Source organism: Petromyzon marinus, unplaced genomic scaffold (assembly GCF_048934315.1).
Source record: "Petromyzon marinus isolate PM22_M1 ecotype Great Lakes invasive population unplaced genomic scaffold, UKy_Petmar_22M1.pri1.0 PM_Scaffold_94, whole genome shotgun sequence".
Lineage (NCBI taxonomy): Eukaryota > Metazoa > Chordata > Hyperoartia > Petromyzontiformes > Petromyzontidae > Petromyzon > Petromyzon marinus.
The window spans coordinates 44,548-67,500 of NW_027423704.1; the positions used below are offsets into that span (position 1 = coordinate 44,548).

Consider the following 22,953-nt stretch of genomic DNA (forward strand, 5'->3'; position numbering starts at 1 on the left):
TATGGGTCTCTGTGTGGTGGTGAGTCTATGGGTCTCTGTGTGGTGGTGAGTCTATGGGTCTCTGTGTGGTGGTGAGTCTATGGGTCTCTGTGTGGTGATGAGTCTATGGGTATCTGTGTGGTGATGAGTCTATATGTCTCTGTGTGGTGATGAGTTTATGGGTCTCTGTGTGTGGTGAGTCTATGGGTCTCTGTGTGGTGAGTCTATGGGTCTCTGTGTGGTGGTGAGTCTATGGGTTTCTGTGTAGTGGTGAGTCTATGGGTCTCTGTGTGGTGGTGAGTCTATGGGTCTCTGTGTGGTGATGAGTCTATGGGTCTCTGTGTGGTGAGTCTATGGGTCTCTGTGTGGTGAGTCTATGGGTCTCTGTGTGGTGAGTCTATGGGTCTCTGTGTGGTGATGCGTCTATGGGTCTCTGTGTGGTGGTGAGTCTATGGGTCTCTGTGTGGTGATGAGGCTATGGGTCTCTGTGTGGTGGTGAGTCTATGGGTCTCTGTGTGGTGGTGATGAGTCTATGGGTCTCTGTGTGGTGGTGATGAGTCTATGGGTCTCTGTGTGGTGGTGAGTCTGTGGGACTCTCTGTGGTGGTGAGTCTATGGGTCTCTGCGTGGTGATGAGTCTATGGGTCTCTGTGTGGTGGTGGGTCTATGGGTCTCTGTGTGGTGAGTCTATAGGTCTCTGTGTGGTGGTGAGTCTATGGGTCTCTGTGTGGTGGTGAGTCTATGGGGTCTCTGTGTGGTGGTGAGTCTATCGCTCTCTGTGTGGCGGTGAGTCTATGGGTTTCTGTGTGGTGGTGAGTCTATGGGTCTCTGTGTGGTGATGAGTCTATGGGTCTCTGTGTGGTGATGAGTCTATGGGTCTCTGTGTGGTGGTGAGTCTATGGGTCTCTGTGTGGTGGTTAGTCTATGGGTCTCTGTGTGGTGGTGAGTCTATGGGTCTCTGTGTGGTGATGAGTCTATGGGTCTCTGTGTGGTGGTGAGTCTATGGGTCTCTGTGTGGTGAGTCTGTGGGTCTCTGTGTGGTGGTGAGTCTATGGGTCTCTGTGGTGGTGAGTCTATGGGCCTCTGGGTGGTGGTGAGTCTATGGGTCTCTGTGTGGTGATGAGTCTATGGGTCTCTGTGTGGTGATGAGTCTATGGGTCTCTGTGTGGTGATGATTCTATGGGTCTCTGTGTGTGGTGAGTCTATGGGTCTCTGTGTGGTGATGAGTCTATGGGTCTCTGTGTGGTGGTGAGTCTATGGATCTCTGTGTGGTGAGTCTATGGGTCTCTGTGTGGTGGTGAGTTTATGGATCTCTGTGTGGTGGTGAGTCTATGGGTCTCTGTGTGGTGATGAGTCTATGGGTCTCTGTGTGGTGAGTCTATGGGTCTCTGTGTGGTGGTGAGTCTATGGGTCTCTGTGTGGTGGTGAGTCTTTGGGTATCTGTGTGGTGATGAGTCTATAGGTCTCTGTGTGGTGATGAGTTTATGGGTCTCTGTGTGTGGTGAGTCTATGGGTCTCTGTGTGGTGAGTCTATGGGTCTCTGTGTGGTGGTGAGTCTATGGGTCTCTGTGTGGTGGTGAGTCTATGGGTCTCTGTGTGGTGATGAGTCTATGGGTCTCTGTGTGGTGGTGAGTCTATGGGTCTCTGTGTGGTGATGAGTCTATGGGTCTCTGTGTGGTGAGTCTATGGGTCTCTGTGTGGTGGTGAGTCTATGGGCCTCTGTGTGGTGAGTCTATGGGTCTCTGTGTGGTGGTGAGTCTATGGGTCTCTGTGTGGTGGTGATGAGTCTATGGGTCTCTGTGTGGTGGTGATGAGTCTATGGGTCTCTGTGTGGTGGTGAGTCTATGGGTCTCTGTGTGGTGGTGAGTCTATGGGTCTCTGTGTGGTGGTGAGTCTATGGGTCTCTGTGTGGTGGTGAGTCTACGGGTCTCTGTGTGGTGGTGAGTCTATGGGTCTCTGTGCGGTGGTGAGTCGATGGGTCACTGTGTGGTGGTTAGTCTATGGGTCTCTGTGTGGTGGTGAGTCTATGGGTCTCTGTGTGGTGATGAGTCTATGGGTCTCTGTGTGGTGGTGAGTCTATGGGTCTCTGTGTGGTGAGTCTGTGGGTCTCTGTGTGGTGGTGAGTCTATGGGTCTCTGTGGTGGTGAGTCTATGGGCCTCTGGGTGGTGGTGAGTCTATGGGTCTCTGTGTGGTGATGAGTCTATGGGTCTCTGTGTGGTGATGAGTCTATGGGTCTCTGTGTGGTGATGATTCTATGGGTCTCTGTGTGTGGTGAGTCTATGGGTCTCTGTGTGGTGATGAGTCTATGGGTCTCTGTGTGGTGGTGAGTCTATGGGTCTCTGTGTGGTAATGAGTCTATGGGTCTCTGTGTGGTGGTGAGTCTATGGGTCTCTGTGGTGGTGAGTCTATGGGCCTCTGGGTGGTGGTGAGTCTATGGGTCTCTGTGTGGTGATGAGTCTATGGGTCTCTGTGTGGTGATGAGTCTATGGGTCTCTGTGTGGTGATGATTCTATGGGTCTCTGTGTGTGATGAGTCTATGGGTCTCTGTGTGTGGTGAGTCTATGGGTCTCTGTGTGGTGATGAGTCTATGGGTCTCTGTGTGGTGGTGAGTCTATGGGTCTCTGTGTGGTGACTCTGTGGGTCTCTGTGTGGTGGTGAGTCTATGGGTCTCTGTGGTGGTGAGTCTATGGGTCTCTGGGTGGTGGTGAGTCTATGGGTCTCTGGGTGGTGGTGAGTCTATGGGTCTCTGTGTGGTGAGTCTATGGGTCTCTGTGTGGTGGTGAGTCTATGGGTCTCTGGGTGGTGGTGAGTCTATGGGTCTCTGTGTGGTGAGTCTATGGGTCTCTGTGTGGTGGTGAGTCTATGGGTCTCTGTGTGGTGGTGAGTCTATGGGTCTCTGTGTGGTGGTGAGTCTATGGGTCTCTGTGTGGTGATGAGTCTATGGGTATCTGTGTGGTGATGAGTCTATATGTCTCTGTGTGGTGATGAGTTTATGGGTCTCTGTGTGTGGTGAGTCTATGGGTCTCTGTGTGGTGAGTCTATGGGTCTCTGTGTGGTGGTGAGTCTATGGGTTTCTGTGTAGTGGTGAGTCTATGGGTCTCTGTGTGGTGGTGAGTCTATGGGTCTCTGTGTGGTGATGAGTCTATGGGTCTCTGTGTGGTGAGTCTATGGGTCTCTGTGTGGTGAGTCTATGGGTCTCTGTGTGGTGAGTCTATGGGTCTCTGTGTGGTGATGCGTCTATGGGTCTCTGTGTGGTGGTGAGTCTATGGGTCTCTGTGTGGTGATGAGGCTATGGGTCTCTGTGTGGTGGTGAGTCTATGGGTCTCTGTGTGGTGGTGATGAGTCTATGGGTCTCTGTGTGGTGGTGATGAGTCTATGGGTCTCTGTGTGGTGGTGAGTCTGTGGGACTCTCTGTGGTGGTGAGTCTATGGGTCTCTGCGTGGTGATGAGTCTATGGGTCTCTGTGTGGTGGTGGGTCTATGGGTCTCTGTGTGGTGAGTCTATAGGTCTCTGTGTGGTGGTGAGTCTATGGGTCTCTGTGTGGTGGTGAGTCTATGGGGTCTCTGTGTGGTGGTGAGTCTATCGCTCTCTGTGTGGCGGTGAGTCTATGGGTTTCTGTGTGGTGGTGAGTCTATGGGTCTCTGTGTGGTGATGAGTCTATGGGTCTCTGTGTGGTGATGAGTCTATGGGTCTCTGTGTGGTGGTGAGTCTATGGGTCTCTGTGTGGTGGTTAGTCTATGGGTCTCTGTGTGGTGGTGAGTCTATGGGTCTCTGTGTGGTGATGAGTCTATGGGTCTCTGTGTGGTGGTGAGTCTATGGGTCTCTGTGTGGTGAGTCTGTGGGTCTCTGTGTGGTGGTGAGTCTATGGGTCTCTGTGGTGGTGAGTCTATGGGCCTCTGGGTGGTGGTGAGTCTATGGGTCTCTGTGTGGTGATGAGTCTATGGGTCTCTGTGTGGTGATGAGTCTATGGGTCTCTGTGTGGTGATGATTCTATGGGTCTCTGTGTGTGGTGAGTCTATGGGTCTCTGTGTGGTGATGAGTCTATGGGTCTCTGTGTGGTGGTGAGTCTATGGATCTCTGTGTGGTGAGTCTATGGGTCTCTGTGTGGTGGTGAGTTTATGGATCTCTGTGTGGTGGTGAGTCTATGGGTCTCTGTGTGGTGATGAGTCTATGGGTCTCTGTGTGGTGAGTCTATGGGTCTCTGTGTGGTGGTGAGTCTATGGGTCTCTGTGTGGTGGTGAGTCTTTGGGTATCTGTGTGGTGATGAGTCTATAGGTCTCTGTGTGGTGATGAGTTTATGGGTCTCTGTGTGTGGTGAGTCTATGGGTCTCTGTGTGGTGAGTCTATGGGTCTCTGTGTGGTGGTGAGTCTATGGGTCTCTGTGTGGTGGTGAGTCTATGGGTCTCTGTGTGGTGATGAGTCTATGGGTCTCTGTGTGGTGGTGAGTCTATGGGTCTCTGTGTGGTGATGAGTCTATGGGTCTCTGTGTGGTGAGTCTATGGGTCTCTGTGTGGTGGTGAGTCTATGGGCCTCTGTGTGGTGAGTCTATGGGTCTCTGTGTGGTGGTGAGTCTATGGGTCTCTGTGTGGTGGTGATGAGTCTATGGGTCTCTGTGTGGTGGTGATGAGTCTATGGGTCTCTGTGTGGTGGTGAGTCTATGGGTCTCTGTGTGGTGGTGAGTCTATGGGTCTCTGTGTGGTGGTGAGTCTATGGGTCTCTGTGTGGTGGTGAGTCTACGGGTCTCTGTGTGGTGGTGAGTCTATGGGTCTCTGTGCGGTGGTGAGTCGATGGGTCACTGTGTGGTGGTTAGTCTATGGGTCTCTGTGTGGTGGTGAGTCTATGGGTCTCTGTGTGGTGATGAGTCTATGGGTCTCTGTGTGGTGGTGAGTCTATGGGTCTCTGTGTGGTGAGTCTGTGGGTCTCTGTGTGGTGGTGAGTCTATGGGTCTCTGTGGTGGTGAGTCTATGGGCCTCTGGGTGGTGGTGAGTCTATGGGTCTCTGTGTGGTGATGAGTCTATGGGTCTCTGTGTGGTGATGAGTCTATGGGTCTCTGTGTGGTGATGATTCTATGGGTCTCTGTGTGTGGTGAGTCTATGGGTCTCTGTGTGGTGACGAGTCTATGGGTCTCTGTGTGGTGGTGAGTCTATGGATCTCTGTGTGGTGAGTCTATGGGTCTCTGTGTGGTGGTGAGTTTATGGATCTCTGTGTGGTGGTGAGTCTATGGGTCTCTGTGTGGTGATGAGTCTATGGGTCTCTGTGTGGTGAGTCTATGGGTCTCTGTGTGGTGGTGAGTCTATGGGTCTCTGTGTGGTGGTGAGTCTATGGGTCTTTGTGTGGTGGTGAGTCTGTGGGTCTCTGTGTGGTGATGAGTCTATGGGTCTCTGTGTGGTGAGTCTATGGGTCTCTGTGTGGTGGTGAGTCTATGGGCCTCTGTGTGGTGAGTCTATGGGTCTCTGTGTGGTGATGAGTCTATGGTCTCTGTGTGGTGATGAGTCTATGGGTCTCTGTGTGGTGGTGAGTCTATGGGTCTCTGTGTGGTGGTGATGAGTCTATGGGTCTCTGTGTGGTGGTGATGAGTCTATGGGTCTCTGTGTGGTGGTGAGTCTATGGGTCTCTGTGTAGTGGTGATGGGTCTATGGGTCTCTGTGTGGTGGTGAGTCTGTGGGTCTCTCTGTGGTGGTGAGTCTATGGGTCTCTGTGTGGTGGTGAGTCTATGGGTCTCTGTGTGGTGGTGAGTCTATGGGTCTCTGTGTGGTGGTGAGTCTATGGGTCTCTGCGTTTGAGGATCAGTGGCGACTATTTGAACCGGTCCTGGGCCTCCCCTAGGTCGACTCAGCCTCAACTGAGAGTAGCTGCTGTAGGTGTGGTGTAGTGAACATCGCTAGCACTGGGGGAGAGACAAAGGCGGCCGGGCGTGGTGGTGCTGGCCACCCACCCCCTCTGTGTGTGTAGCCACAGTGCCGGTAGCCTTCATAGGTGCAGCACTTGCCCCTACAGCCCTGCTAGAGGCTACCTGGGGGAGCTTTGTCTGTGTGTGTCTAACACTGCACTTGGCCCTACAGCCCTGCTAGAGGCTACCTGGGGGAGCTTTGTCTGTGTGTGTCTAACACTGCACTTGCCCCTACAGCCCTGCTAGAGGCTACCTGCGGGAGCTTTGTCTGTGTGTGGCTAACACTGCACTTGCCCCTACAGCCCTACTAGAGGCTGCCTGGGGGAGCTTTGTCTGTGTGTGTCTAACACTGCACTTGCCCCTACAGCCCTGCTAGAGGCTACCTGGGGGAGCTTTGTCTGTGTGTGTCTAACACAGCACTTGCCCCTACAGCCCTGCTAGAGGCTACCTGGGGGAGCTTTGTCTGTGTGTGTCTAACACGGCACTTGCCCCTACAGCCCTGCTAGAGGCTACCTGGGGTAGCTTTGTCTGCGTCTATGGATCTGGAGGTTTTTTTCCCCCCTCTCGTCTGGCAACAGCTTCCAGCGGCTCCTCCATCCTCCCCTTCCTACTTCATGAGCTGCACCACCACCACCAGCTCCACCATCAGCTCCACCACCACCAGCTCCACCACCATCAGCTCCACCATCTTCCACTCCCATCCATGTTGACTCGCTAAGTGGCCAGTTCGCGTGTCCTGGGAGTCTCCCTCCGTCTGTCTCAGTGTCTCTGTGCGTGTGTCTCTGTGTGTGTCTCTCTGTGTGTGTCTCTGTGTGTCTCTGTGTGTCTCCATCTGTGTGTCTCTCTGTGTGTCTCCATCTGTGTGTGTCTCTCTCTCTTTGTCTCTGTCTCTCTCTCTCTGTGTCTCTGTGTGTGTCTGTGTGTGTCTCTGTGTCTCTCTCTCTGTGTCTCCATCTGTGTGTCTCTGTGTCTGTCTCTGTGTGTGTCTCTGTCTCTCTCTGTATCTGTGTGTCTCTCTCTCTCTCTGTCTCTGTGTGTCTCTGTCTCTCTCTCTGTCTCTCTCTGTCTCTGTGTCTCTGTCTGTCTCTGTCTCTCTCTGTCTCTCTCTCTCTCTGTCTCCATCTGCAAGGCGATGCAGAAATACGAGAAGCTGGAAAAGATTGGAGAAGGTGAGGAGTGGTGGTGGTGAGTAGTGGTGAGGAGTGGTGGTGGTGGTGAGTGGTGTTGAGATGTTGACTACCTCGCTTGGTCCACAGGAGGTCGTGGGTTCGATCCCAGACCCTGACGATGCCTGCTGCTGCTGTAGATGTTGGAGTCTGCGTCTCTGTGTCTGTGCCTCTGTGTCTCTGTGTCTGTCACTGTGTCTCTGTCTCTGTGTCTCTGTCTGTCTCTGTGTCTCTGTCTCTCTGTGTCTCTGTGTCTCTGTCTCTGTGTGTCTCTCTCTGTCTCTCTCTGTCTCTCTGTGTCTCTGTCTCTCTCTCTCTCTGTGCCTCTGTCTCTCCCCGTGTCTCTCTTTGTGTCTCTGTCTCTCTCTGTGTCTCTGTCTCTCTGTCTCTGTCTCTCTGTGTCTGTCTCTCTGTGTCTCTGTGTCTCTGTGTCTGTGTGTCTCTGTCTCTCTGTCTCTCTGTGTCTCTGTCTCTTTGTCTCTGTCTCTCTGTGTCTCCGTCTCTCTGTGTCTCCGTCTCTCTGTGTCTCTGTCTCTCTGTGTCTCTCTCTGTGTCTGTCTCTGTGTCTCTGTCTCTCTGTGTGTATCTCTGTGTGTATCTGTGTCTCTGTGTCTCTCTTTGTGTCTCTGTCTCTCTGTGTCTCTCTCTGTGTCTCTCTTTGTGTCTCTGTCTCTCTGTGTCTCTCTCTGTGTCTCTCTTTGTGTCTCTGTCTCTGTGTGTCTCTCTGTCTCTCTCTATGTGTCTCTGTCTCGCTCTCTGTGTCTCTGTCTCTCCCCGTGTCTCTCCCCGTGGTGGGGAATGTGTGGATTCTGTCTTCGGGCCCCAGCTGTTTCATCCCCGCCACGTTTAGAATCAAAATCAGCACGAGTTGAGGGTTTTTTTGCCTGAGGCTCTCACTGCGTGTGGGTCTCTATGGGTGTCTGTGTGGGTCTCTGTGGGTCTCTGTGTGGGTCTCTGTGGGTCTCCGTGTGGGTCTCTGTGTGGGTCTCTATGGGTGTCTGTGTGGGTCTCTGTGGGTCTCTGTGTGGGTCTCTGTGGGTCTCTGTGTGGGTCTCTGTGTGGGTCTCTGTGGGTCTGTGTGGGTCTCTGTGGGTCTCTGTGGGTCTGTGTGGGTCTCTGTGTGGGTCTCTGTGGGTCTCTGTGGGTCTCTGTGTGGGTCTCTATGGGTCTCTGTGTGGGTCTCTGTGGGTCTTTGTGTGGGTCTCTGTGTGGGTCTCTATGGGTCTCTGTGGGTCTCTGTGGGTCTCTGTGTGGGTCTCTGTGGGTCTCTGTGTGGGTCTCTATGGGTCTCTGTGTGGGTCTCTGTGTGGGTCTCTGTGTGGGTCTGTGTGGGTCTCTGTGGGTCTCTGTGGGTCTCTGTGTGGGTCTGTGTGGGTGTCTGTGTGGGTCTCTGTGGGTTTCTGTGTGGGTCTCTGTGGGTCTCTGTGGGTCTGTGTGTGGGTCTGTGTGGGTCTCTGTGTGGGTCTCTATGGGTCTCTGTGGGTCTCTGTGTGGGTCTCTGTGTGGGTCTCTGTGTGGGTCTGTGTGGGTCTGTGTGGGTCTCTGTGTGGGTCTCTGTGGGTCTCTGTGGGTCTCTGTGTGGGTCTGTGTGGGTGTCTGTGTGGGTCTCTGTGTGGGTCTCTGTGTGGGTCTCTGTGGGTCTCTGTGTGGGTCTCTGTGTGGGTCTCTGTGGGTCTGTGTGGGTCTGTGTGGGTCTCTGTGTGGGTCTCTGTGTGGGTCTCTGTGGGTCTCTGTGTGGGTCTCTCTGTGGGTCTCTGTGTGGGTCTCTGTGGGTCTCTGTGGGTCTCTGTGTGGGTCTGTGTGGGTCTCTGTGTGGGTCTCTGTGGGTCTCTGTGTGGGTCTCTGTGGGTCTCTGTGGGTCTCTGTGTGGGTCTGTGTGGGTCTCTGTGTGGGTCTCTGTGGGTCTGTGTGGGTCTCTGTGTGGGTCTCTGTGGGTCTCTGTGTGGGTCTCTCTGTGGGTCTGTGTGGATCTCTGTGTGGGTCTCTGTGGGTCTCTGTGTGGGTCTCTGTGGGTCTCTGTGGGTCTCTGTGTGGGTCTGTGTGGGTCTGTGTGGGTCTCTGTGTGGGTCTCTGTGTGGGTCTCTGTGGGTCTGTGTGGGTCTCTGTGTGGGTCTCTGTGGGTCTCTGTGTGGGTCTCTGTGTGGGTCTCTGTGGGTCTCTGTGTGGGTCTGTGTGGGTCTCTGTGGGTCTCTGTGGATCTGTGTGGGTCTCTGTGGGTCTGTGTGGGTCTCTGTGTGGGTCTCCATGGGTCTCTGTGTGGGTCTCTGTGGGTCTCTGTGTGGGTCTGTGTGGGTCTGTGTGGGTCTCTGTGTGGGTCTCTGTGTGGGTCTCTGTGGGTCTCTGTGGGTCTCTGTGGGTCTCTGTGTGGGTCTCTGTGTGGGTCTCTGTGTGGGTCTCTGTGTGGGTCTCTGTGGGTCTCTGTGTGGGTCTCTGTGGGTCTCTGTGGGTATCTGTGGGTCTCTCTGTGGGTCTCTGTGGGTCTCTGTGTGGGTCTCTGTGGGTCTCTGTGGGTCTGTGTGGGTCTCTGTGGGTCTCTGTGTGGGTCTCTGTGGGTCTCTGTGGGTCTCTGTGTGGGTCTCTGTGGGTCTCTGTGTGGGTCTCTGTGGGTCTCTGTGGGTCTCTGTGGGTCTCTATGGGTCTCTGTGGATCTTTGTGGGTCTCTGGGTCTCTGGGTCTCCGTGGGTCTCTGTGTGGGTCTGTGTGGGTCTCTATGGGTCTCTATGGGTCTCTGTGGATCTGTGTGGATCTGTGTGGGTCTCTGTGGGTCTCTGTGTGGGTCTGTGTGGGTCTCTGTGGGTCTCTGTGGGTCTCCGTGGATCTCTGTGGGTCTGTCTGTGGGTCTCTAAGGGTATTAGAGACCCACAGATAGACTCATCACACAGAGACCCATAGACTCATCACCACACAGAGACCCATAGACTCACCACCACACAGAGACCCATAGACTCATCACCACACAGAGACCCATAGACTCACCACCACACAGAGACCCATAGACTCACCACCACACAGAGACCCATAGACTCATCACCACACAGAGACCCATAGACTCATCACCACACAGAGACCCATAGACTCACCACCACACAGATACCCATAGACTCATCACCACACAGAGACCCATAGACTCACCACCACACAGAGACCCATAGATTCACCACCACACAGAGACCCATAGACTCACCACCACACAGAGACCCATAGACTCATCACCACACAGAGACCCAGAGACTCATCACCACACAGAGACCCATAGATTCACCACCACACAGAGACCCATAGACTCATCACCACACAGAGACCCATAGACTCACCACCACACAGAGACCCATAGACTCACCACCACACAGAGACCCATAGACTCACCACCACACAGAGACCCATAGACTCACCACCACACAGAGACCCATAGACTCACCACCACACAGAGACCCATAGACTCACCACCACACAGAGACCCATAGACTCATCACCACACAGAGACCCATAGACTCACCACCACACAGAGACCCATAGACTCACCACCACACAGAGACCCATAGACTCACCACCACACAGAGACCCATAGACTCACCACACAGAGACCCATAGACTCACCACCACACAGAGACCCATAGACTCACCACCACACAGAGACCCATAGACGTTTAGAGTATTCGGCTGATTTTTGATTTAAAGCTTTCGTGACTGCAGTAATTCATATTCTTAGTTTTTTCGGTAAAGTCACGTTGAAGAGAAACAACAAAATAACAAAATATATATAAAACAATAAAAGTCAACGTGACTTTACCGAAAAAACTAAGAATATATATTCGGCTGATTGTTATGAATTTTACAAGTGATGATAATGTAGCCACGAAAAGAGCTGCCACATAGGCCGGTAATAATAACAACAACAACACTAAATCATATGTCTAACACAAGTGCAAACGTTTTAGAATAATATTCGTGATTGCGGCCTACTTCACCGACCCTCGGATAGATTACCCCGCCGACCGGAAGTGAGCCTCATCCCGCCGGTGGCACCCTGCCCTAACACCCCCCCCCCCACCATCCCCCGTCGGCGGTGTTTGCGTGAACATTTTAATTTAAAATGACGATCGTTGAGTTGACGTCTCAGATTTAGTGCTCCTGTGTGGAAGTACCGACGGCAACGAGCGTGCTATGCGGGATAGCGACTATCGTACGAAAAACTGGAGGAAGGGCCTTTGCTATTGATGTCCCCCCAGTGTCTGGAACGCTGTCGCCAATAGACTACAACTTGAATCGCCACCAATGAGAGCTTCACTCAAAACTGCCTCTAGAGGATTTTCATTATGAGACCCTCTTTGCCAGCAGCGAGATATATATAGCAATAGGTTTTTTCTTACCCTTTTAACTGGCACAAAAACTGACACCTTTATACAAGGGGATCATGTTTGCAATAACCACAACACAAGCAGTCAAAAATGCAAACAAAAAGAGACTCTGATAATATTGGCACCGTCCTTGAATTTCATTGGTCCACACCAGAGACGGCTTTTCTTAGAGCCCTCAGTCTCTCCGCTGGTGTTGGACCAGATGACACCACAAGGCGTACAACTCAAAAAAACAGCGCACCATCAGAGTATTGAGGGCTCGGGGTAAGCCTTTACATTATGAGACCTCCTTTGCCAGTAGCAAAACATATCAATAGGTTTTTACCTTTTTATCTGGCACTAAAACTGACACCTTTATACAAGCCGATCATGTTTGCAATAACCACAACACAAGCAGTCAAAAATGCAAACAAAAAGAGACAACTCTGATAATAATATTGGCACCGTCCTTGAATTTCATTGGTCCACACCAGAGACGGCTTTTCTTAGAGCCCTTAGTCTCTCCGCTGGTGTGTGCGTGTTCACCGTGTGTGTTCACGTGTAGGTGTGTGTGTTCACGTGTGTTCACGTGTAGGTGTGTGTATGTTCACGGTGTGTGTTCACGTGTGTTCACATGTGTGTGTGTGTGTTCACCGTGTGTTCACGTGTAGGGGTGTGTGTGTATGTTGACGGTGTGTGTTCACGTGTAGGTGTGTGTGTTCACGTGTGTGTGTTCACCGTGTGTGTGTGTTCACGGTGTGTGTTCACGTGTAGGTGTGTGTGTTCACGTGTGTGTTCACCGTGTGTGTGTGTTCACGGTGTGTGTTCACGTGTAGGTGTGTGTGTTCACGTGTGTGTGTGTTCACCGTGTGTGTGTGTTCACGGTGTGTGTTCACGTGTAGGTGTGTGTGTTCACGTGTAGGTGTGTGTGTGTTCACGTGTGTTCACGTGTGTGTTCACGTGTAGGTGTGTGTTCACGTGTAGGTGTGTGTTCACGTGTGTGTGTTCACGGTGTGTGTTCACGTGTAGGTGTGTGTGTTCACGTGTAGGTGTGTGTGTTCACGTGTGTGTATGTTCACGTGTAGGTGTGTTCACGTGTGTGTGTGTTCACTGTGTGTGTGTTCACGTGTAGGTGTGTGTTCACGGTGTGTGTGTGTGTTCACGGTGTGTGTTCACCGTGTGTGTGTTCACGTGTAGGTGTGTGTTCACGGTGTGTGTTCACGTGTAGGTGTGTGTGTGTTCACTGTGTGTGTGTGTTCACCGTGTGTGTGTGTTCACGGTGTGTGTTCACGTGTAGGTGTGTTCACGTGTGTGTGTTCACTGTATGTGTGTTCACGTGTGTTCACGTGTAGGTGTGTGTGTTCACGTGCGTGTGTGTTCACGTGTGTGTGTGTGTGTTCACGTGTAGGTGTGTGTTCACGCGTGTGTGTTCACGTGTGTGTGTGTTCACGTGTGTGTGTTCACGTGTGTGTGTTCACGTGTGTGTGTTCACGTGTAGGTGTGTTCACGTGTGTGTGTTCACGTGTGTGTATGTGTGTTCACTGTGTGTGTGTGTTCACCGTGTGTGTGTGTTCACTGTGTGTGTGTGTTCACGTGTGTGTGTTCACGTGTAGGTGTGTTCACGTGTGTGTATGTGTGTTCACTGTGTGTGTGTGTTCACCGTGTGTGTGTGTTCACCGTGTGTGTGTGTTCACGTGTGTGTGTGTGTTCACGTGTAGGTGTGTGTTCACGTGTGTTCACGTGTAGGTGTATGTGTGTTCACGTGTGTGTGTTCACGTGTAGGTGTGTGTTCACTGTGTGTGTTCACGTGTAGGTGTGTGTTCACTGTGTGTGTGTGTTCACGGTGTGTTCACGTGTAGGTACGTACGGAACGGTGTTCAAGGCCAAGAACCGTGAGACTCACGAAATCGTGGCGCTCAAACGAGTTCGTCTTGATGACGACGACGAGGTGGGTGGGGTGGGGGGGGGGGGGGGGGGTGGTGGGGGGGTGGTGGTGGGGGGGTGGTGGGGGGGGTGGGAGGGTGGGGGGGAGTGGGGGGGGGTCACTCCCCACACACCAAGATGATGTTGATGATTATGTTGATGTTGTTGATGTTGTTGTTGATGTTGTTGTTGATGTTGATGATGTTGTTGATGATGTTGTTGATGATGTTGTTGGTGATGTTGATGATGTTGTTGTTGATGTTGATGATGTTGTTGATGATGTTGTTGATGATGTTGTTGGTGATGTTGATGATGTTGATGTTGTTGTTGATGTTGTTGGTGATGTTGTTGTTGATGTTGTTGATGTTGTTGTTGATGTTGTTGTTGGTGTTGATGATGTTGTTGATGATGTTGTTGATGATGTTGTTGGTGATGTTGATGTTGATGTTGTTGGTGATGTTGTTGTTGATGTTGTTGATGTTGTTGATGTTGATGTTGTTGGTGATGTTGATGTTGATGTTGTTGTTGATGTTGTTGTTGATGTTGTTGATGTTGTTGGTGATGTTGGTGATGTTGATGATGTTGATGATTATGTTGATGTTGATGTTGATGTTGTTGGTGATGTTGTTGTTGATGTTGATGGTGATGTTGTTGTTGATGTTGATGATGTTGTTGATGTTGTTGATGATGATGTTGATGTTGTTGTTGATGATGATGTTGTTGATGATGTTGTTGATGTTGTTGGTGATGTTGTTGATGATGTTGTTGATGTTGTTGATGATGTTGATGATGTTGATGATGTTGTTGATGATGATGTTGGTGATGTTGATGATGTTGTTGATGTTGTTGTTGATGTTGTTGGTGATGTTGTTGATGTTGTTGATGATGTTGTTGATGTTGTTGATGATGTTGATGTTGTTGATGTTGTTGATGATGTTGATGATGATGTTGTTGATGATGATGTTGGTGATGTTGATGATGTTGTTGATGTTGTTGTTGATGTTGATGTTGTTGTTGTTGATGATGTTGATGATGATGATGTTGATGTTGTTGATGATGTTGTTGATGATGATGTTGATGATGTTGATGTTGTTGGTGATGTTGTTGATGTTGTTGATGTTGTTGATGACGTTGTTGATGTTGTTGTTGTTGATGATGTTGATGATGATGATGTTGTTGATGTTGTTGATGATGTTGTTGGTGATGTTGTTGATGTTGTTGATGATGTTGTTGATGTTGTTGATGTTGATGATGTTGATGATGATTATGTTGTTGATGTTGTTGTTGTTGTTGATGATGTTGTTGATGTTGTTGATGATGTTGTTGATGTTGTTGATGATGTTGTTGTTGTTGTTGATGATGTTGTTGATGTTGTTGATGATGTTGTTGTTGTTGATGATGTTGTTGATGTTGTTGTTGATGTTGTTGATGATGTTGATGATGTTGATGTTGTTGATGTTGATGATGTTGATGATGATTATGTTGTTGATGTTGTTGATGATGATGTTGTTGATGTTGTTGTTGATGTTGTTGATGTTGTTGATGTTGCTGATGTTGTTGATGTTGTTGATGTTGCTGATGTTGTTGATGTTGTTGATGTTGTTGATGATGTTGTTGATGTTGATGATGTTGTTGATGTTGTTGTTGATGTTGTTTATGATGTTGATGTTGTTGATGATGATGATGTTGTTGATGTTGTTGATGATGATGATGTTGTTGATGATGATGATGTTGTTGATGTCTCCAGGGAGTACCAAGCTCAGCACTAAGAGAAATCTGCCTTCTCAAAGAACTGAAACACAAAAACATCGTCCGGTAACTACCCCTAACTACCCCCTAACTACCCCCTAACTACCCCCTAACTACCCCCTAACTACCCCATAACCACCCCCTAGCTACCCCCTAACTACCCCCTAACCACCCCCAGTGTGCTTATGACCGGCTCCACTTTAACAGCAGAGGTCTCACTCCGAATCAGTCGAGCGGCAATATCTTTTCATCGGTTGCGTAACGCTGTGTGGAAGCTACCTGGTCTGTCGCTCCGCACTAAGCTTCAGGTCTTCTCGGCCACGGTCATTCCCTAACATCTCTACGCTTGCGAAACGTGGACCCCCCCTAATGGAACATCTTCGCCGGTTACAAACATTTAGGCTGACCTGCCTACGATCCATCCTGGGTTTAACCAGACTGGATTGTGTGAGGAGCTCACAAATCCTTGAAAGATCTGGGCACGGTCCCATCGGTGAGCTCCTCCGGCGGGCAAGGCTGCGATGGCTGGGTCATGTAGCCCGCATGCCCAGCCACCGCATGCCGAAACAGCTTTTGTTCGGCCGGATCGAGGGGGCTAAACAGGCGCGGCACGGGCTAGAGAAGAGATGGAGTGATGTGGTACAGGAGGACGTGGAGCTGAGTGGACTTGCCAATGACCGGTACCAGCGGTGTCAAGATTGGCCTCTGTGGAGGAGGCTCGTGAAGGACGCTACTGGGCAGTTGGAGGCAGTCGCCCTCCAACAACAACGGAGGGCGGAGGAGCGACGCTCACAACAACGAGCGGAGCGCCGGGTGGCTAAAGCACAGCAGGTTGGCACAGTAGGGGGCACAGGTGGTGCATCAGCCACTCATCTCAGTCATCTCAGTCAGTCGACCCGTGACACCTGGGTCTGCCCCGTGACCTCCTGCCAGCGGGCGTTCGACACTTCACGTGATAGCCTCAAGGTGCACATGGCCTGGCACAAGCGTCGTGGTGACGTCACCGCCACTTAGTGGCGAATGGCGGTTGTTGTTGTGTGTGTGTGTGTCTGTGCTTGCAGACTCCACGATGTCCTCCACAGTGAGAAGAAGCTCACCTTGGTGTTTGAATTCTGTGACCAGGTGAGGTGAAGACGGGCACCTGCTCACCATTATGCCAGCACCACGCCTCTGTGTGTGTGTCTGTGTGTGTGTGTCACTGTGTGTGTGTCACTGTGTTAGTCACTGCGTGTGTGTGTCACTGTGTGTGTGTCACTGTGTTAGTCACTGCGTGTGTGTGTCACTGTGTGTGTGTGTCACTGCGTGTGTGTGTCACTGTGTGTGTGTCACTGTGTTAGTCACTGCGTGTGTGTGTCACTGTGTGTGTGTGTGTGTCACTGTGTGTGTCACTATGTGTGTTTCACTGTGTGTGTGTGTCTGTGTGTGTGTGTCACTGTGTTAGTCACTGCGTGTGTGTGTCACTGTGTTAGTCACTGCGTGTGTGTGTCACTGCGTGTGTGTCACTGTGTGTGTGTCACTGTGTTAGTCACTGCGTGTGTGTGTCACTGTGTGTGTGTGTGTGTCACTGTGTGTGTCACTATGTGTGTTTCACTGTGTGTGTGTCTTTCTCTTTGTGTCTGTCTGTGTGTCTCTGTGTGTGTCTGTGTGTGTCTGTGTGTGTCTGTGTGTGTGTGTCTGTGTGTGTCTGCGTGTGTCTGCGTGTGTGTGTGTCTGTGTGTGTGCATGTCTGTGTGTGTCTGTGCAAAACAACCCCCTACCTCCTCGCGGTGCCGGACGGGCAACTCTGTCGTGGACAATGCTGTGGGGGGAGGGCCGATTCCAGACCTCCCCAGAGACCCTGGCTGACAGAGGAGGTGTTCAGGATAGTTAAGAAAAAGCGACAGGCCCACTGTCATCGGCTACAGAATCCCACGTCAGAGAATGAGGAGGCTTACCGCTGCCTTCGCACGAAGGTTCGGAGAGCCGTGAGGCGCTGCAAAGATGGGTGGTGGTCGCGGGTTGCCGAGGCGATGGAGTCTGCCTCAGTGGCCCGCGATCACAAATCTCTATTTAACTCCATAAAAAAGTAACCTGCAGCACCACACCTATTACCATCATTAGGGGAAAAAACGGTGATCCAATCTCCGACCCCCAGGAACAGGTTTGCAGATTTGCTGAGCATTTCTGTGAGGTCCTGGGGGAGGGAAATCCCTCAGCCAGGAAAACATCGTGGCACAAAGTGGGGATGACCCTGCTGAGGCTGCGGTGTCTCAAATATTGGAAGAAGTCACCCCCTGTGAGTGGCTGGCTGAGGTGCCATCTGTTCAGGAAGTACTAAAGGCGATCCGTAGTCTGACTAGGAAAGGCAGCGGGCAGAGATGATCTCCCAAGCGAAATGCTGAGAGAGGGTGGCGTTTGTGCACAGACTGCCCTATATGACATCGTAACAACAGTCTGGACCACTGGACGGGTTCCGCAGGACTGGAAGGATGCCCTGGTGGTCCCCCTCTTTAAGAAGGGGGACCGCACAGACTGTAACAACTACAGGGGCATCTCAGTCCTCGGTGTGCCGGGAAAGGTCCTGGTAAGGATTATTCAACATCGCCTTGCCAGGCACGCTGAGGAGAGGCTTGCGGAGCCCCAATGCGGTTTCAGAATAGGGCGGTCCTGCACAGATGCCATATTTTCTGTCTGTCTGCTACAGCAGAGGTGTAGTGAATTCCAGCAAGACCTACATCTCTGCTTTATTGACCTGGTCAAGGCCTATGATGCCATCAGTAGGCCTGGGCTTTGGGTTGTTCTCCGTGCTTTCAGAGTCCCTGACCCGCTGCTCACGATCATTAAGGACCTTCATGATGGTGAGCGGGCCCGGGTAAAACTACGTGGCCGGGAGTCGGAGCCATTCCCTGTGTACACCTTGGGGTGCGACAGGGATGTCCTCTGGCTCCCACATTATTTAACATCTATTTTCACCACGTAGTTCGTGAAGCCTTCAATAGCTGTACCGGGGGAATCTCCATTTGGTACAGATATAATGGGAGGCTGATCGATGCCCTGGTGCGGTCAAGGGATGGCTCCCTATTGCTCAACCACGTTATGTATGTCGATGATTTGGTAATAGCTGCTCATTCAGAGGAGGAGTTGGAGACGCTGCTGCTGGGACTGGAGCGTGCCACTAAGAGATGGGGCCTTACCATCAGCCCCACCAAAACTAAGCACCTGCCTGGGTATTTTGTACCATCGGACACTCCACCCCCACAACTCCCAATCGGTGATGGGGCAGTTGTGGAGAAAGTGGAGAGTTTCCCATACCTGGGCAGTGTGCTTATGACCGGCTCCAGTTTAACAGCAGAGGTCTCACTCCGAATCAGTCGAGCGGCAATATCTTTTAATCGGTTGTGTAACGCTGTGTGGAAGCTACCTGGTCTGTCGCTCTGCACTAAGCTTCAGGTCTTCTCAGCCACGGTCATTCCCTCCCTTCTCTACGCTTGCGAAACGTGGACCCCCCTAATGGAACATCTTCGCCAGTTAGAAACAGTTAGGCTGGCCTGCCTACGATCCATCCTGGGTTTATCCAGGCTGGATTGTGTGAGGAGCTCACATATCCTTGAAAGATCTGGGCAAGGTCCCATCGGTGAACTCCTCCAGCAGGCAAGGCTGCGTTGGCTGGGTCATGTAGCCCGGATGCCCAGCCACCGCATGCCGAAATAGCTTTTGTTCGGCCGGATCGAGGGGGCTAAACGGGTGCGGCACGGGCTAGAGAAGAGATGGAGTGATGTGGTACAGGAGGACGTGGAGCTGAGTGGACTTGCCGATGACCGGTACCAGCGGTGTCAAGATCGGCCTCTGTGGAGGAGGCTCGTGAAGGACGCTACTGGGCAGTTGGAGGCAGTCGCCCTCCAACAACAACGGAGGGCGGAGGAGCGACGCTCACAACAACGAGCGGAGCGCCGGGTGGCTAAAGCACAGCAGGTTGGCACAGTAGGGGGCACAGGTGGTGCATCAGCCAGTAATCTCAGTCGACCCGTGGCACCTGGGTCTGCCCCGTGACCTCCTGCCAGCGGGCGTTCGACACTTCACGTGGCCTCAAGGTGCACATGGCCTGGCACAAGCGTCGTGGTGACGTCACCGCCACTTAGTGGCGAATGGCGGTTGTTGTGTCTATGTGTCTGTGTGTGTACATCATTGGTGGTGCTACTCGCCACTAACAGCACTTGCCCCTACAGCCCTGCTAGAGGCTACCTGGGGGAGTTTTGTCTTTGTGTCGCCTCTCCCACTCTCACCAGGACCTCAAGAAGTACTTTGACAGCTGCAACGGTGACCTGGACCCTGAGGTCGTGAGGGTGAGCAGTGACCTCCCAGGCACCACCACTACCACCACCAATACCACCACCACCAACACCACCACCACTACTACTACCACCACCACTACCACCACTACCACCACCACTACCACCACTACCACCACCACTACCACCACCACTACCACCACCACCACTACCACCACCACCACCACTACCACCACCACTACCACTACCACCACTACCACCACCACTACCACCACAACTACCACCACCACCACTACCACCACCACCACTACTACCACCACCACCACTACCACCACTACTACCACCACCACTACCACCACTACCACCACCACTACCACCACCACCACTACCACCACCACCACTACCACCACTACTACCACTACCACCACTACCACCACCACCACTACTACCACCACTACCACCACTACCACCACCACCACTACCACCACCACCACCACTACCACCACCACCACTACCACCACCACCACTACCACCACCACTACCACTACCACCACTACCACCACCACTACCACCACCACCACTACCACTACCACCACCACTACTACCACTACCACCACCACTACCACCACCACTACCACCACTCCTACCACCACTACCACCACTACCACCACCACTGCCACCACCACTACCACTACCACCTCAACTACCACCACCGCTAACACCACCACCACTACCACCACCACTACCACCACTACCACCAGCACCACCACCACCACTACCACCACTACTACCACCACTACCACCACCACCACTACTACCACCACCACCACCACTACCACCACCACCACTACCACCACCACCACCACCACTACCACCACCACCACTACCACCACCACCACCACTACCACCACGCCGCTCGCTACCCACGAGCCCCCTGGCTGTCACCCAGCAGCTCCGGGGGTGACCTCCCGACCCCCTCGCTGACCCCCTCTCGACCCCCTCCCGACCCCCTCCTGACCCCCTCCCGACCCCCTCCCGACCCCCTCGCTGACCAGTCTCAGAGTTCCCGTGTCCATGCTTCAGGAGGAATCTGATGAGCTGCCAAGGCCACAGATGTCAGGTGGTCGGGCCTGGGTCTAGGCCCGGACTAGGGCCTCGTTTTGGGCCTAGCCCCGGGCCCTGTCCCGGGCCTAAACCCTAAGCCTAGTTTTAGCCCCAGTCCCGGGCTCACTCCCAGGCCTAGTCCCGGACCTAGGTCTAGTTACGGGCTTAGCGCCGGGCCTAGTCAGAGACCTGGTCTGGGACTACTCCGGGCCTAGTCATGGGCCTAGATCCCAGCCTAGTTTTGGCCTAGTCCTGGGCCTAGTCTGGGACTACTCCGGGCCTAGTCATGGGCCTAGCCCCAGGCTTAGGCCCAGGCCTACTCCCGGGCCTAGTCCGGGGTCTGGTCCTAGGCCTAGTCTGGGACTACTCCGGGCCTAGTCATGGGCCTAGACCCAGGCTTAGGCCCAGGCCTACTCCCGGGCCTAGTCCGGGGCCTGGTCCTAGGCCTAGTCTGGGATAGCCTCGTTGTGGGCCTAGACCTAGGCTTAGGCCCAGGCCTAGTCCTGGGCCTGTCCCTAGGCCTAGTCCGTGACTACTCCGGGCCTAGTCATGGGCTTAGCCCCAGGCTTACGCCTGGGCCTACTCCCAGGCCTAGTCCCGGGCCTACTCCCAGGCCTAGTCCTAGCCTGGTCCTAGGCATAGTCCGGGATTACTCCGGGCCTAGTCATTGGCCTAGCCCCAGGCTTAGGCCCAGGCCTACTCCCGGGCCTAGTTCGGGGCCTTGTCCAAGGCCTAGTCTGGGATTACTCCGGGCCTAGTCATGGGCCTAGCCCCAGGCTTAGGCCCAGGCCTACTCCCGGGCCTAGTTCGGGGCCTACTCCCAGGCCTAGTCCCGGGCCTGGTCCTAGGCATAGTCCGGGATTACTCCAGGCCTAGTCATCGGCCTAGCCCCAGGCTTAGGCCCAGGCCTACTCCCAGGCCTAGTCCCGGGCCTGGTCCTAGGCCTAGTCCGCGACTACTGCGGGCCTAGTCATGGGCCTAGCCCCAGGCTTAGGCCCGGGCCTACTCCCGGGCCTAGTCCCGGGCCTACTCCCAGGCCTAGTCCCGGGCCTGGTCCTAAGCCTAGTCCGCGACTACTGCCAGGCCTAGTCCCGGGCCTGGTCCTAGGCCTAGTCTGGAACTACTCCGAGCCCAGTAGCAGTCGGAAGAGGAGGCTTTCGTGACGAAGAATCGTCCATAATCGAGGTGTTATTTGGGATAGAATCGCGTAAAAATCATTGTGTCGTTATGCCCGCAGCCCCCCAATGAAACCTCCGTTATGGATGGTGATGATGATTGTGGTGATGGTGAATGATATTGATGGTGGTGATGATGATGTTGATGGTGATGGTGAATGATATTGATGATGGTGTTGATGTTGATGGTGGTGATGATGATGGTGTTGATGTTGATGGTGATGATGGTGATGATGATGATGATGGTGTTGATGGTGTTGATGTTGATGATGGTGATGATGATGGTGTTGATGTTGATGGTGATGATGGTGATGATGATTGTGATTGTGATGTTGATGGTGTTGATGGTGATGATGATGATGGTGATGATGGTGATGGTGTTGATGATGATGGTGTTGATGATGGTGATGTTGATGGTGGTGATGGTGGTGATGATGATGTTGATGATTGTGATGTTGATGATGTTGATGTTGATGGTGGTGATGGTGGTGATGGTAATGATGATGATTGTGATGTTGATGTTGATGGTGTTGATGGGGGTGATGGTGGTGATGATGATGTTGATGATTGTGATTGTGATGTTGATGGTGGTGATGGTGGTGATGATGTTGATGTTGATGGTGGTGATGTTGATGTTGATGGTGTTGATGGTGATGTTGATGATGTTGATGGTGTTGATGTTGGTGGTGGTGATGGTGTTGATGGTGATGGTGGTGGTGATGGTGGTGGTGGTGGTGGTGATGGTGTTGATGGTGGTGGTGGTGATGGTGTTGATGTTGATGGTGTTGATGATGATGGTGTTGATGGTGTTGATGTTGATGGTGATGGTGGTGGTGGTGATGGTGTTGATGATGGTGTTGTTGGTGATGTTGATGGTGTTGATGTTGATGGTGGTGATGGTGTTGATGGTGGTGGTGGTGGTGATGTTGATGGTGGTGATGGTGGTGGTGATGGTATTGGTGATGATGATGGTGATGGTGGTGATGGTGGTGGTGTTGATGTTGATGGTGGTGATGGTGGTGGTGATGGTATTGGTGATGATGATGGTGATGGTGGTGATGGTGGTGGTGGTGTTGATGGTGATGGTGATGGTGTTGATGGTGGTGGTGTTGATGTTGATGGTGGTGGTGATGGTGATGGTGTTGATGGTGATGGTGGTGTTGATGGTGTTGATGGTGATGGTGTTGATGTTGATGGTGTTGATGGTGTTGATGATGATGGTGTTGATGGTGTTGATGGTGTTGATGTTGATGGTGATGGTGGTGGTGGTGATGGTGTTGATGATGATGGTGATGGTGGTGGTGGTGATGGTGTTGATGGTGGTGGTGGTGGTGGTGATGATGATGTTGATGATTGTGATTG

At 52.4% G+C, this 22,953-nt stretch overlaps 1 protein-coding gene across 2 annotated transcripts in view; it reads left to right on the forward strand.

Moving 5' to 3' along the window:
• The first annotated feature begins 6,857 nt into the window (after positions 1-6,857).
• CDK5 (cyclin dependent kinase 5) overlaps positions 6,858-22,953 on the forward strand; it is a 65,647-nt gene continuing 49,551 nt past the window's right edge. For both annotated transcript variants that reach the window (XM_076064973.1, XM_076064972.1), the window contains exons 1-5: positions 6,858-7,038; positions 13,232-13,320; positions 15,043-15,110; positions 16,106-16,166; positions 19,310-19,366. In XM_076064973.1, coding sequence (XP_075921088.1) covers positions 7,002-7,038; positions 13,232-13,320; positions 15,043-15,110; positions 16,106-16,166; positions 19,310-19,366 — 312 coding nt within the window. In that variant the 5' untranslated portion in view covers positions 6,858-7,001. The remainder of the gene's footprint in view (positions 7,039-13,231; positions 13,321-15,042; positions 15,111-16,105; positions 16,167-19,309; positions 19,367-22,953) is intronic.